At 37.0% G+C, this 14,710-nt stretch overlaps 2 protein-coding genes across 51 annotated transcripts in view; one reads left to right on the top strand and one right to left on the bottom strand.

Annotated features, from left to right (window-relative positions):
* SH2B3 (SH2B adaptor protein 3) overlaps positions 1-7,179 on the top strand; it is a 77,350-nt gene extending 70,171 nt beyond the window's left edge. The window contains exon 8 of the mRNA XM_081539926.1: positions 6,401-7,179. Within this exon, the coding sequence (XP_081396052.1) occupies positions 6,401-6,435 (35 nt within the window). The 3' untranslated portion in view covers positions 6,436-7,179. The remainder of the gene's footprint in view (positions 1-6,400) is intronic.
* ATXN2 (ataxin 2) overlaps positions 1-14,710 on the bottom strand; it is a 100,300-nt gene that overhangs the window by 29,254 nt on the left and 56,336 nt on the right. For 31 of the 50 annotated variants that reach the window (XM_081539864.1, XM_081539871.1, XM_081539883.1 and 28 more), the window contains 4 exons: positions 13,145-13,327; positions 11,060-11,257; positions 10,305-10,412; positions 9,926-9,996 (listed from right to left, as the gene is read on the bottom strand). In XM_081539864.1, coding sequence (XP_081395990.1) covers positions 9,926-9,996; positions 10,305-10,412; positions 11,060-11,257; positions 13,145-13,327 — 560 coding nt within the window. The remainder of the gene's footprint in view (positions 1-9,925; positions 9,997-10,304; positions 10,413-11,059; positions 11,258-13,144; positions 13,328-14,710) is intronic. The other 19 variants (XM_081539878.1, XM_081539892.1, XM_081539885.1 and 16 more) reach the window with 1 other exon arrangement.

Genomic DNA, 14,710 nt, shown 5'->3' with positions numbered 1-14,710 from the left:
TGTGCTGGGAATGGAAATATAAAATAGTTCCTATCCTCCCAAAGCTTCCCATCTGGATGAGATCAGACACTAACCAACTAGGGCAGATGGGGATTCCAGAGGAAAAAGCAACTCATGGAAAGAGAAGGCTTCTCAATGAAAATGTCATCTAAAGTGTCCAAGATAGTGGGGGTTTGGGGAGAGTTTGGAAAAGGGGGTAATACACTAAGTAAAAGAAAAGAAACTGCATGTTTAAAGACCAAAAGGAAAGGGAGAAGATGGCCCTGTGTGAAATAGAAAAGTACTGGCTACTGGAGCAAGAATGGACACAAAGTGAGTCAAGAAACGATAAATTCACCCAAGAGGAACAAGATGATAAAAGGACTTGAAAGCTATGCCCAGGATTCTAGCTTTTAATTCTCAGAATAGTAAGAAGTCACTGAAGAATTTTAAGCAAGATTTACAGTTCACAAAGATGAGCATAGCAGCTCTGTGGAAAATGAACTGGAGGAAGCCGAGTAAGGGTATAGAGAGACTGTTATGCAGGCTGGACTAAGACCTGGGCTTGAGCTTGAGAAGTGGTGGCTTGGAAATTCTGAAGTAAGTGTATTCAAAGGGCGACCTGACTAGACATGCAGGTCAGTTAAGGTATAGGAAACCACAAAACAGAAGCACCAACAAGAAGAGCAGAAGACCAACACGTTAGTAACATAAGTGATGGGGTTTTTAAGTGCAGACCAGAAGCAAGCAATGCTACTACTGTCTGATAACGACTTAAGATGCCCTACTTCATAGAAGAAACAAAACAGGGATAGCTGAAGGGAAAGAGAAGGAAAAGAGCATCATTAGGCATCAATGGTGGAATTGAGAATAAATCCAAGCAACAGCCCAAGGCAGTAAGAATAAGCTAAAGAACCAACTGCACAGAAAAAGAGGCTGTAAGACTGGAGAGGGACAAACTATCTCCTGAGCCTCAAGACAGGCACACCATCATCAAAATCTCACTACTGGGAGCCATGGTGTCCTGTCAAGCAGTACCACACATCTCAGGGACTTTTCAAGCTTCACTGTGTCACCAATATAGTTATAGAGCCTCAAGTAGTTGAGGGCAGGTGATAAGAACATTTGGACACAGTCAGAATTTAAGACACAATATAGGTACTTAATGTTTTGCAGAGGCTATACATGTAACAAATCAACTGTGTACTACATAAAACTTCAAATATTTGTCAGAAGGGTCTTTAAAGAAGGCAAAATTACAGCTTTCAACATTGTTATTCATATGATGGCAAACACAGTACTAAGGGTTGGACACTGTTCTAAACTATTTACAAATTCATTCATTTAGACATTATAACAGCCCTATTTGATGTACATATTATTAGCTCAATCTTATAAATGAGGAAAACACAACTCGTACTTTTGAACACTCTGTTGTACTTCCTACCTGCAGTATACTAACAAAAAAAATCTGATTTTTTTTTTCAAAATTGAATCACTTTCCTTTTACTGAGAAATAATTCACATATAACATTATATTTAGTTTCAGGTGTACAACACAGTGATTCAATATACATATGTATTGCCAAATGATCACAATGCCTAGCTAACAGACATTATTACCACAATTACACATCTTTTTTAATGGTGGGAACTGTCTACCTTCTTCAGTTCAGTTCAGCCGCTCAGTCGTGTCCAACTCTTTGCGACCCCATGAATTGCAGCACGCCAGGCCTCTCTGTCCATCACCAACTTCCGGAGTCCACCCAAACCCATGTCCATCGAGTCGGTGATGCCATCCAACCATCTCATCCTCTGTCGTCCCCTTCTGCTCCCACCCCCAATCCTACCCAGCATTAGGGTCTTTTCCAATGAGTCAACCCTTCGCATGAGGTGGCCAAAGTACTGGAGTTTCAGCTTCAACATCAGACTTTCCAATGAACACCCAGGATTGATCTCTTTTAGGATGGATTCATTGGATCTCCTTGCAGTCCAAGGGACTCTCAAGAGTCTTCTCCAACACCACAGTTCAAAAGCATCAATTCTTTAGCGCTCAGCTTTCTTCACCGTCCAACTCTCACATCCATACATGACCACTGGAAAAACCATAGCCTTGACTAGACGGACTTTTGTTGGCAAAGTAATGTCTCTGCTTTTAAATATGCTATCTAGGTTGGCCATAACCTTCCTCCCAAGGAGTAAGCGTCTTTTAATTTCATGGCTGCAATCACCATCAGCAGTGATTTTGGAGCCCCAAAAAATAAAGTCTGACACTGCTTCCACTGTTTCCCCATCTATTTGCCATGAAGTGATGGGACCAGATGCCATGATCTTAGTTTTCTGAACGTTGAGCTTTAAGCCAACTTCTTCACTCTCCTCTTGCACCTTCATCAAGAGGCTCTTTAGTTCTTCTTCACTTTCTGCCATAAGGGTGGTGTCATCCGCATATCTGAGGTTATTGATATTTCTCCCGGCAATCTTGATTCCAGCTTGTGTTTCTTCCAGCCCAGCGTTTCTCATGATGTACTCTGCATATAAGTCAAATAAGCAGGGTGACAATATACAGCCTTGACGGACTCCTTTTCCTATTTGGAACCAGTCTGTTGTTCCATGTCCAATTCGAACTGTTGCTTCCTGACCTGCATACAGGTTTCTCAAGAGACAGGTCAGATGGTCTGGTATTCCCATCTCTTTCAGAATTTTCCACAGTTTATTGTGATCCACACAGTCAAAGGCTTTGGCATAGTCAATAAAGCAGAAATAGATGTTTTTCTGGAACTCTCTTGCTTTTTCGATGATCCAGCAAATGTTGGCAATTTGATCTCTGGTTCCTCTGCCTTTTCTAAAACCAGCTTGAACATCTGGAAGTTCATGGTTCACGTACTGCTGAAGCCTGGCTTGGAGAATTTTGAGCATTACTTTACTAGCATGTGAGATGAGTGCAATTGTGTGGTAGTTTGAGCATTCTTTGGCATTGCCTTTCTTTGGGATTGGAACGAAGACTGACCTTTTCCAGTCCTGTGGCCACTGCTGAGTTTTCCAGATTTGCTGGCATATCGAGTGCAGCACTTTCACAGCATCATCTTTGAGGATTTGAAATAGCTCAACTGGAATTCCATCACCTCCACTAGCTTCGTTCGTAGTGATGCTTTCTAAGGCCCACTTGACTTCACATTCCAGGATGTCTGACTCTAGGTGAGTGATCACACCATCGTGATTATCTGGGTAATGAAGATCTTTTTTTGTACAGTTCTTCTGTGTATTCTTGCTACCTCTTAATATCTTCTGCTTCTGTTAGGTCCATACCATTTCTACCTTCTTAGCAACTTTCAAATACGTAATATAGTATTACTGAATATAGTCACCATGCTGTACACTACCTACCCAAGACTTTATAATAACTGCAAGATTGTATCTTTCAACCACCTTCATTCACTTTGCTGCACCCTTTGCCTCTGGCAACCAATCTGTGTCGGTTAGGTTGGGTTTTCTTTTTTCTTTCTTTTTTAAAAGATTCCACATGTAAGTGAGTGCAACAATATTTGAACCCTCTCTGTCTGACTTACTTAACCTGGCATAATGCCCTCAAAGGCCATTCATGTTGTCAAAAATGGCAGCATTTCCTTCTTTTCTACGGTTGAATAGGAATTCCATTGTGTGTGCACACACACCTGTGTTTAAGTATACATGCAGATATTTTTGAAGTTAGCGTTTTCATTTCCTTTAGATAAATAGCCAAAAGTGGAATCAGTTCAGTTCGGTTCAGTCGCTCAGTCGTGTCCGCCTCTTTGTGACCCGATGAACCGCAGCATGCCAGGCCTCCCTGTCCATCACCAACTCCCAGAGTCCACTCAAACCCATGTCCATTGAGTCGGTGATGCCATCCAACCATCTCATCCTCTGTCGTCCCCTTCTTCTCCTGCCCTCAATCTTTCCCAGCATCAGTCTTTTCAAATGAGTCAGCTCTTCGCATGAGGTGGCCAAAGTATTGAATTTCAGCTTCAACATCAGTCCTTCCAATGAACACCCAGGACTGATCTCCTTTAGGATGGACTGGCTGGATCTCCTTGCAGTCCAAGGGACTCTCAAGAGTCTTCACCATCGCAGTTCAAAGCATCAATTCTTCTGTGCTCAGCTTTCTTTATAGTCCAACTCTCACATCCATACATGACTACTGGAAAAACCATAGCCTTGACTAGACAGACCTTTTTTGGCAAAGCAATGTCTCTACTTTTTAATATGCTGTCTAGGTTGGTCATAACTTTTCTTTCAAGGAGTAAGCGTCTTTTAATTTCACGGCTGCAACCACCATCTGCAGTGATTTTGGAGCTCAGAAAAATAAAGTCAGCCACTGTTTCCCCATCTATTTCCCATGAAGTGATGGGACCGGATGCCATGATCTTAGTTTTCTGAATGTTGAGCTTTAAGCCAACTTTTTCACTCTCCTCTTTCACTTTCATCAAGAGGGTCTTTAGTTCTTCTTCACTTTCTGCCATAAGGGTGGTGACATCTGCATACCTGAGGTTATTGATATTTTTCCCAGCAATCTTGATTCCAGCTTGTGCTTCCTCCAGCCCAGCATTTTCCATAGTCGCTGTACTAATTTACCCACCAACAGTGTACAGAGGTTCCCTTTCCTCCATATCCTGGCCAGAACTTATTTCTTGGGTTTTGTTTGTTTTTCAAGAATAGCCATTCTAACAGGTATGAGACATCTCACTGGATTTTACATTTCCTTAATATTAGTAATGGTGAGCACCTTTTCATGGACCTGTCGGCCATCTTCTTTGAAAAAATGTCTATTTAGATCCTTTCAGTTTTAGATTTTATTTTTGCTATTTAAGTGGTATGAGTTCTCTGTTTTAGATATTAACCCTGTATAAGATATGTAACTCACAAATACTTTCCCCATTTGGTAGTTCACTTTAATTTTGCTGAATGGCTTCTTTTGCTCTGCAGAAGTCTTTTAGTCTGATGTAATCCCAGCTATTTACTTTGGCTTCCGTTGCCTCTGTTTCTGCTATCAAATCAGAAAATCACTGCCAAGGACAATGTCAAGAAGCTCACAACTGATGTTTTCTTCTAGAAATTTTAGTTTCAGAACTTACTTTCACACGTTTAATTCATTTTGAGTTGATTTTTATGTATGGTGTAAGACAGTGGTTTTGAATATATTCCATTCTTTTGAATATATCTGTTTAGTTTTCCCAAAACCATTAAAAAGACTGTCCTTTCCTCAGTATATTCTTGGCTCCTTTGTCATAAATGGAGTTTATTTTCTGACTCTCTCTCTTTCATCAATCTGTTTCTGTTTTTATGTCAATAACATACTGTTTAGACTACTATATCTTTGCAATATAGTTTGAAATCAGAGAGTGTGAGACTTCTAGCTTGTTTTTTCTCAAGATTGCTTTGGTTATTCAGGGTCTTCCGTGGTTACATACAAATTCTACTTTTGTGTTATTTCTGTGAAAAAAAAGCCATTGGAATTTTGATAGGATTGCACTGAATCTGTAGATTGCTTTGGACAATGGGTATTTTATGGGAAAACTAAAATTCTTGTGACTCAGAAAAAAAACCATGGTTGCCAGTATAACTTTGCTTTATCTGTATTTTGGTAATAATTAATACTTACTGAGTATATGAGTCAAGAATGGTATTAAAATAGTTTACAGGCAATATCTCATTAATTCTCTCAAGACCACTATGAAGTAGGTTCTACAATTATCCCATTTGGGCTCAGGGGAATCTAGATAACATGCCTCATTGTTGTACCGAGGACAAGATATAAACATAGATCATATATTTATCTCCAAAATCCACACCATTAAGCTGCAACAGATTGAATTACTATCAATTCTTTCACACAAATAAAGCTTTCAGCACCTTGCACAGAGCTATATTAGAGCTTCTTGATGGCTCTTTGAGCAGGGGGACCCCAAAACTGCAGGATACTCCTATTTCTGTCTGAGTGAAAGACCACAGATTTCGTGAAGCATCACAGTTTACAGCCGTGTGCACACCATGAGAGTGGCTGTGATGATTCAGTCACTGAGCACTGCAGTACACGGGATGCATCAGTGACTGTCCAAACCACTGCTGGAGGATGAAACACACAGATGGACGTGACATGGGGGTAAATTCCTTAATTTATCTTTGCCTCAGTTTCCTAATATACACATTTCAGAAACACACAGAACCTGTTTCAAAGTGATGACAATAAAGGATTTATTACATAAGCTCTTAGAACAGTCTCTGATACATAAGAATAATATTTAAACTAATAACATTCCTTTATCTAAAGGTAATTATAAAGCCCATCCTCAAACATTCTTTTACAATCATTTCTTTGCTTTCTAGTCTTCACTTACAGACCAGACGGTTATTTATAAGAGACTTAATAATGCTTTTGAATTTTCAGGTCCCCCAAAATATCGAGAAGTCCCAAAGAAATAAGTTCTAAAGCTGCAACTACACAGAACTTGAAAGTGTCAAGTATTAAAGGTTTACAGCAAGTTGTGAACTGATAATATGAAGAGTCAAAATATTTTCTACTAAACGAAGAAACAATAAACTTTAAAAAATACACTAACACTAATCAAGACGGTATGGTACTGGCAAAAAGGACAGACATATACAGATCTATGCAGGAAAAGTGAATATAATTATACACTCCCACCTTTGTGGTTAAATGATTTTCAGCAAAGGTGCAAAGTCAATTCAATTCAATCCAATTCAATGTCTTTTCAAAAGATGGTGCTGGGACAAGTGATATCCACTGACAAAAGACTGAATTTGAAAGCCTATCAACGCTATGTTTTAAAAATCACTCAAAATATAAACTGGTACAGTCACTATGGAGAACAGTATGGAGGTTCCTTAAAAAAGTAAAACTGAATTACGATATGACCCAGCAATCCTACTTCTGGGTATATATCCAGAAAAGATAAAAACTCGACTTCGAAAAGATATGTACACCCCAACATTCATTAGCAGCACTATGTACAATAACCGTGACACATAAGCAACCTAGATATATACATCAACACATGAATGGATAAAGATGTGTGCTGTGTATACACACACAATCAGCCATAAAAAAAGAATGTGTCATTTGTATTTGCAACATGACTGGACCTAGAGATAATCATACTAATTGAAGTAAGTCAGACAGAAAAAGGTAAATATATGACATGGAATCTAAAAAAACGAGACATACATACATACTTACATTACAGAAATAAACTCACAGAAAACAACTCATTGTTATAAAAGGGGAAGGGCGGGGATATATTAGGAGTTTGAGATTAATAGATACAATGCTACTATATATGAAATACAAAAACAACGTGGATCTACCGTATGGCACAGAGAACTACATTCAATATCAAGTAATAACCTACAATGGAAAAGAATCTGAAAAAGAATACACATATACATATAACTGAACCACTTTGCTATACACCTGAAACTAACACAACACTGTACATCAGCTACACCTCAACTTAAAAAATTAACTCAAAATGGATCACAGCTCTAATTGAAACTCTTAGAAGAAAACAACAGTAAATCTTTATGACTATGGATTAGGCAATGGTTTATTAGCTATGACAACAAAAGCACAAGGAACAGAAGAAAAAAACAGATGAACTGGACTTCATTAAAATCTATAAATTTTGTGCTTCAAGGGTCAATATCAAGAAAGTGAACAGACAACCCACAGAAAGAGAGGAAGAAATTTCAAACCCCACATTTGATGCAAGACTTGTAGATAGAATAAACAGAGAACTTTTACAATTCAATAAAAAGATAACTCAATTTTTAAAATGGGCAAAGATCTGAATAAACATTTCTCCAAAGAAAACATACAAATGAGCAATCAACATATATATATAAAAAGATGCTCAACCTCATCAGCTGTCAGAAAAATGCAAGTCAAAACCACAATCAAAACAGCAAACAGTAACAAGTGTTGGTAAAGATGTGGAGAAACAGGAACCCTCATATACTGCTGGTGAGAATGTAACATAGTGCAGTTACTTTGGCGAAGAATCAAGTTTTCCTCAAAAGGTGAAGGACAGAGGTACCAGACAAAACAGAAATTCCACTCTTAGGTATATACTCACAAGAAATGAAAACATATGGTCACCCAAAAACTGTATACTAATATTCATAGCAGCATTATTCACTACAGTCAAAAAGAACCCAAAGATGCATCAACTGATTATAAATGAATAAATAAAATATGATCTATCCACACAATGGAATATTATTCATAAAAGTATTGAAGTACTGACATAGGCTACGTGGACAAATCTTGAAAACATGATAGTAAGTGAAAAAGCCACTCACAAAAGGCCATTTATTACATGGTTCCACGCATATGAAATGTCCAGAAGAGGCAATCCATGAAGAAAAAGTAGATCAGTGGTTACTGGGGGGTGCCGGCGTGGGAGGGGGCAGAGGTGTTTGAAAGCAAATGAGCACTGACTGCTAAGGGCTTATGTGATGGTTGTATAAACTGTGTGAATATACTGCTGCTGCTGCTGCTAAGTCGCTTTAGTCGTGTCCGACTCTGTGAGACCCCATAGACGGCAGCCCACCAGGCTCCGCCGTCCCTGGGATTCTCCAGGCAAGAATACTGGAGTAGGTTGCCATTTCCTTCTCCAGTGCATGAAAGAGAAAAGTGAAACTGAAGTTGCTCAGTCATTTCCGACTCTTAGTGACCCCATGGACTGTAGCCTACCAGGCTCCTCTGTCCACGGGATTTTGCAGGCAAGAGTACTGGAGTGGGTTGCCATTGCCTTATACTAAAATCCACTAAACTGTATACTTTAAATGGATAAATTGTATGGTATATAAATTATACTTTAATAAAACTGTGAAAACAGTATTATCTCATATACTTCAAAGTAAAAATATTTCTTTCCTTCATAATGTAATAAATTCTTGCAAGTGTACTATAAGAAGAGAATGAAGGATTAACTGTTAAAAAAAAAAATACTGACAAAATAAAAGCAAATGGGCAAGGACATAACATTTATATCAAACTCAAGATGTATTCACATCCAGTGTAAAGAACTGCAAGGAAAGAAACCCTTCACTGGGCAGGAGATGCAGCTGAGGAGGGCAACTACACAGGAGACTGTGTTGGAATGCTTGACATATCAAGCTGGTAGTGGGCATCTGGGCATTCAGTCATTCTTCTTTGTACTGTGTCCATGCATTAACTATAGCTTAAAAAATTAAATTTAATATTTTGAATGGTGCCAGTAAGTCAGGAATGAAGCTACTGGCAAAAACTTAAATTTTTAGGAAGCTAGAACACAGGCTAGGAAAAGGCTGGTTTTGCCTTTGAGCCATTCAACTTTTATCAGCCTCTGAAAAAAAAAAATGGCTGAATTAATCAGGTTTTTCCCCATTAAGGTGATGTTTCAGGATGATTTCTTGATTTGGTCTCAAAATATACCTTGATATGCACAGTATGTTATAGCAAATGCTAGGCAAAAGAATGAACAGTCATCCAGGAGAGATCAGATCCAGCAAGTCTTTAGAGAAATGATACTGTAGAAAGATGTCTATCAAAATCCATTTGTGCACAAGTGTAAATCTGCAACCAGGGTCCAATACATCTTCTACTTGTCACATCAGATAATGCCTTAGCCTTGTTCTACGGTCATCAAATAATATAATCAAATGAGTATCAAATAATAACTTATGCTGACTTCCAACCACAGAAGTACATTCTCTTTCATCTAGTATTTGTTGTTCTTATCAAATCTCATGATTTTAATTACCTCAGTTAAAGCATAGGCAAAGACAACTTTGAGAATGTTTAGCTTTCTATAAACATGGTTTGATTATTCTGGGTATATATATAGTGCATTTTTTAGTACATTAAAAAATTTTTTTTAAGTTCTAATTCATTAGTCAATACAATACTTACCCTAAAATCATTCTTAAATTTCTTTAAATCATCAATCTGTTTTCTATGTTCAGAAACAATTGGTGATATACCTGCAAAATTAAGGAAGTGTTAGACCTAAAAGAATTTTAAGCTAAAGATTAGAAATAAATCTGGATCTAACTTAAAATTCTTTTAGGACATGATGCTAAAAATGAAAATAAATTCTACTATTAAAATAATTAAAAATTCAACATATTAATTATAGATTTTGACATGTTAAATTATACATTTAAATATGTACAATCTTAAGAAGAAGTATTGACCAAAAAATACTCAATATTGGGCATGAGATTAAGACATATTCTCTCATACTTCTAAAGACTTTTTTTTTTTTCTAAAGACTTTTTAAAGCTCTAACCTTTATTTTCAGCTTTTGAGAAGCTGGATGATGTCTCATTGGGCTTCATATTTTCTTTATTCCCTGCAGGAGAGTTTTGCCTCTGATCTTGAAGCCTGGAATCTTTAGCTAGAAAATGATATTTTACAAAAACTCAAAGTTAGATAAAAGCTATAAAAGTAAAATAAGAAAACATTCAACAATTTTGATCCTATGTTTTTACAAAAGAACATTTCCATTTAAATAGAGGCTTTCCAACTTTGCAGACACATGAAACACGAACATATTTATATTGATATTTACTACCCAGGAATGTAAACTATCTTAACAACACACACTGAAGAATAACATATGAAATTAGTAGCACTAACTTAAACAACTAACTTCATTTACATGAAATTTTAAATGTGCCCTCAAATACACTGTTGTTCTTGTTTAGTCGCTAAGTCATGTCTGACTCTTTTGGGACCCCCATGGACTGCAGCCTGCCAGGCTCCTCCATCCAAGGGATTCTCCAGGCAAGAATACTGAAGTGGGTTGCCATTTCCTTCTCCAGGGGATCTTCCCGATCCAGGGATCAAACCCATATCTCCTGCACTGGCAAGCGGGTTCTTTACTACTGAGCTACTAGGAAGTCACCCTCAAATATATACCTAAGAATAAAACAACACAGACATTTTTCATAAACTGTTAAACCTCTAACACATAACTTCATAAAAGACACTGTGGATCTGGAAGCCCTTTCTTTTTTTTTTTGGAAGCCCTTTCTTACATACCCTCAAGAGATGGGGTAACAGCTCTGTTGGATGCAGGACTGGCAGGCGTAGGAGATGCAGCTGGTACAGGCATAGCAACAGCTTCAGCTGGGATAATACCAGCTTGGGGAGAAGCAAGAACTGGCCCACTAGGAGTATTTCCAATACTATTCTGTCTGGGAGACCTGGGTCTGTGAGTTTTAGGGGATAATCTTGGAACTACAAGAAAGAGAAAAGTTACCCATTATATTCTCAAGCTAAACGTCACTTCTTCAAAACAGTGTCTCTGAAGATCTAGGTAAAATAGTTCTATCTGACCTCCTCCCCCAATTACTCTTTATCCCATCATTCTGTTTTCTTTTCCAAAGTCTCAGGAATAGAGGTGATGATGGGAGACAACAAATATCTCAAAAATGAAAGCAATTATTACTAATACCTATGTCCAACAGCAGTTTTCTAACTAAATATATTAATTTTAAAATAAAGTATTTTAAATGAATTTAGAAACTGGATTTCTAAGGCAGGAAAAATGCTACTTTTTAGGATAAAAATAACCACACTCTACTAAAAAGTGAGTATCTCTTTAAAGTAGGCAGGTGTTGGGGGGATCCCTGAGAAGTAGACTTCTTTGTTCCTCCTTCAAATAATAAACTCGAATATCTTTTAGCAGTTTGCAGCCAATCCTATATATTCCTTCTTAACACATCAAAATTCACCTTGCAGTAACTAGGGAAATCAGGAACTCATTTTAGCTGAGAGAGATAATCCAAGGTGGGGTTTGTTATTTCGACGACTTCGAAATAAGTATCTCACAGGTTTCATATTTCATTACGAATCTATTCAGATTCCAAAGATCTAGAGAAAATGGTTCAATTTATTTCACTTTAGTGGTTCTTTACTTTTATAGGTCAAAACAATCATGGAACAAAGTATTATTTAACAACTATCTTGTTTCTAATTAGTATAGAGTAAACCTCTAACACCATCCTGTGCATATCTCTTAACAACTGTGATTTTACTCTTTTACTTCTATAATGCTGTTACTTTCAAAATTCATTTCCGGATCATCTGAGTAATGTCAAATAATGATACATTGAGGAAAGAAATATTTTAGAAATTCTATTTTTTGTTAATTATTTCCTTGTAATTGAAGACCAAAGAAGAAAACAGAAAACTCAAAGGAATTTACAGTAAACTTAAACCTAAAATTATACATGAAGGTCAGCAATGTTTATCAACTAAAGATATTTAATGGAGTTGGGTATACTTTTGCTTGTTTAAGCTTTAAGACTTTTTTCTTTTAAAAGTCCCATGCATTGATTAACATAATTTATGACCAAAAAATGCAATCATCACATGCTCAAACTCTAGCTATCATGGAAGCAATACATTAAGTAGCAAAAGCAGTTTTAACCTAATTGTAAGATCTTGTCAAAGTATATTTTTTACACTTTCATAGCTTCCATCAGCACATTCTTCGGGCTAATCACATAAAATTTGGGCTCCTGCGTTTGTTATTCCTTAAAAGTGACATATGGTCAGCAATTAGTGCCATATATAGATACTAAAGAAACCCATAGGAGTTAGGTCTGGAATATTGCCTGGCATAAAGTAGGATATCAACAAAAATGTATGGGGAGAATGAATGGGGGGGCAGGGGAAAGAAATACATAGCACTGTAAGCCTAAAATATTAATAAATGTTTGCGAAGGAATCAACGAACAAGGCTGCTAAGAAGACATGAAATATGATTCCTCCAAATGTTGTTATGTACTATATTTGCCTTCCATTTGAGTGGAACTAAAGTATATTCATATTTATGAACCCCATATGAATCTCACCTAAAACCAGAGAACAGACAAGGGAAAAATTACTTTACTCACTGAGAAAATCAAAATTCAGGATGATCACATGATTTGCCCTTAACATATGGTGAATAACTGGTAGAGCCCAAAATAAAAACATAGTTTTCTCAATTCCTGGTTACTCCACTATTTTTTTATACATATAGACTTCCTCACATAGAGCTCAAGCTCAGCCCTTTTCATATCCAGTAGAATAACAAAATGAACACTGTTATTATGCTCCAAGCCAAGTGTCACCTACCTCCACTGACCACTGATGACCATGTGCCCCCCGCAGGACTGGTCCTTGCTGTTGGAGGAGCAGCTGCTTCACTTGGTGGGGTATGGGATACAAATTCTAGGCCACTGGAAACGGAACCCCTCCCAGCAGAAACTCTGTGATTTCGAGGGTGTCTCTGGGCCTTTGGGGACATCCTTGGAGGCCCTAAGAAAGGAACAGTGAACATCACATAAATGCCACAATGTCCATCAGTACTACTTTTTTGCTAAATACACACAGTCCATTCTTTCTCTTTCCCTTCCTCTCTTTCCCTCACACACTCACACATTCTCCCACTTTCTCTTTCATTCCTTCTTGGTTTAAAAAAAAGAAAATAAGCACCATACATATTTTTGGCCACACTTTTCCAGAATTATTTTGTGGAATGCCATAAAATTTTATAAATAAATTTTATCTTGTTCCCCTTTATTTTTTAAAAAAGGGAAGGATGCAGTTGGTGGTAAGAAATCAAACAATAAGATGTCACAGCTTTTCAACAATCTTAGCAATTTGTTTAATCTATATCCATTATTTGTAGGTATATAAAAATAAGTATAACAAAATGTTAATAGAAGTTATAGCTATATGATGAAATAAAATTTTTATACTTTTAGCTTTCTCCCTCAAATTTGCTGTATTACTTCTAAGACTAGGAAAAAAATTATTAAACAAAAAACTACTTTGATACACCTTTGTAGTAGTTAAAAAAAAAAAACCAAAAAACAGTCCTCACCTGTAGAATGCGTCTCAGACTAAACAGGCTGTAAACTGAAAATTCTATGACTAAGGCATGGGCTTGTATACTAGAGTAATTTACATCTGGGGAAGAAATTTGCACTATATGAATCATCAAAATCCCACATCAATCAATTCTGTCACATTAGTGATTTCTGTTTATAAAGAAGTCTACTATGCATTGAAGCAAAACTGTCAGGTGAAAACAGTGAATACAATGACTCTTACAACAGAAACCTGACAGTGGTAACACTAGGCAAACTCATTCTTAATGCCAAAGCCAATGCTCCTCACCCTCTTTTTTTTTTTTTTGGCTCATGCTACATTGGCGTGTGAAATCTTAGTTTCCTGACCAGGGGTCGAACCTACACCCCCTGCAGTGGAAACCAGAGTCTTAACCACTGGGCTATCAGGGAAGTCCCTTGCCAAACACTTTAGAAAGTCATATTAATTTGTGTCCTCAGTAGGAATACAACCATGAGCACAGTCTTACAAAGAGTGTTAATATTATATAATTTTTAACTGGAGATACAATTTATACTGAAGATGACTTAAGAACTGGGTATTTACATATTTATACACATTTTTTACATCCTTTTACAGGGAAAGACCAAGAAAGATGGCTGACACAGCTCAATGAAATCAAACTAACTTTAAAAACTTCAGTCTTTGGGAACATGCGAAATACTTACAGAAAGAAAATTCATTCTAAACACAAAAAATCGTTATATTTCAGTTTTATTTTGAGGTTCCCATTTTAAAAATGCTTCAGTGTCACCTAATTACATGACTAGAAAACACTGATTCAAATTA

The sequence above is a fragment of the Giraffa tippelskirchi genome, chromosome 11 (genome assembly GCF_054371585.1).
Source record: "Giraffa tippelskirchi isolate mGirTip1 chromosome 11, T2T-mGirTip1v1.2.pri, whole genome shotgun sequence".
In the NCBI taxonomy this organism is placed as follows: domain Eukaryota; kingdom Metazoa; phylum Chordata; class Mammalia; order Artiodactyla; family Giraffidae; genus Giraffa; species Giraffa tippelskirchi.
Note: the sequence above shows the minus strand (reverse complement) of the source record. Positions and strands in the feature narration are given on the sequence as shown.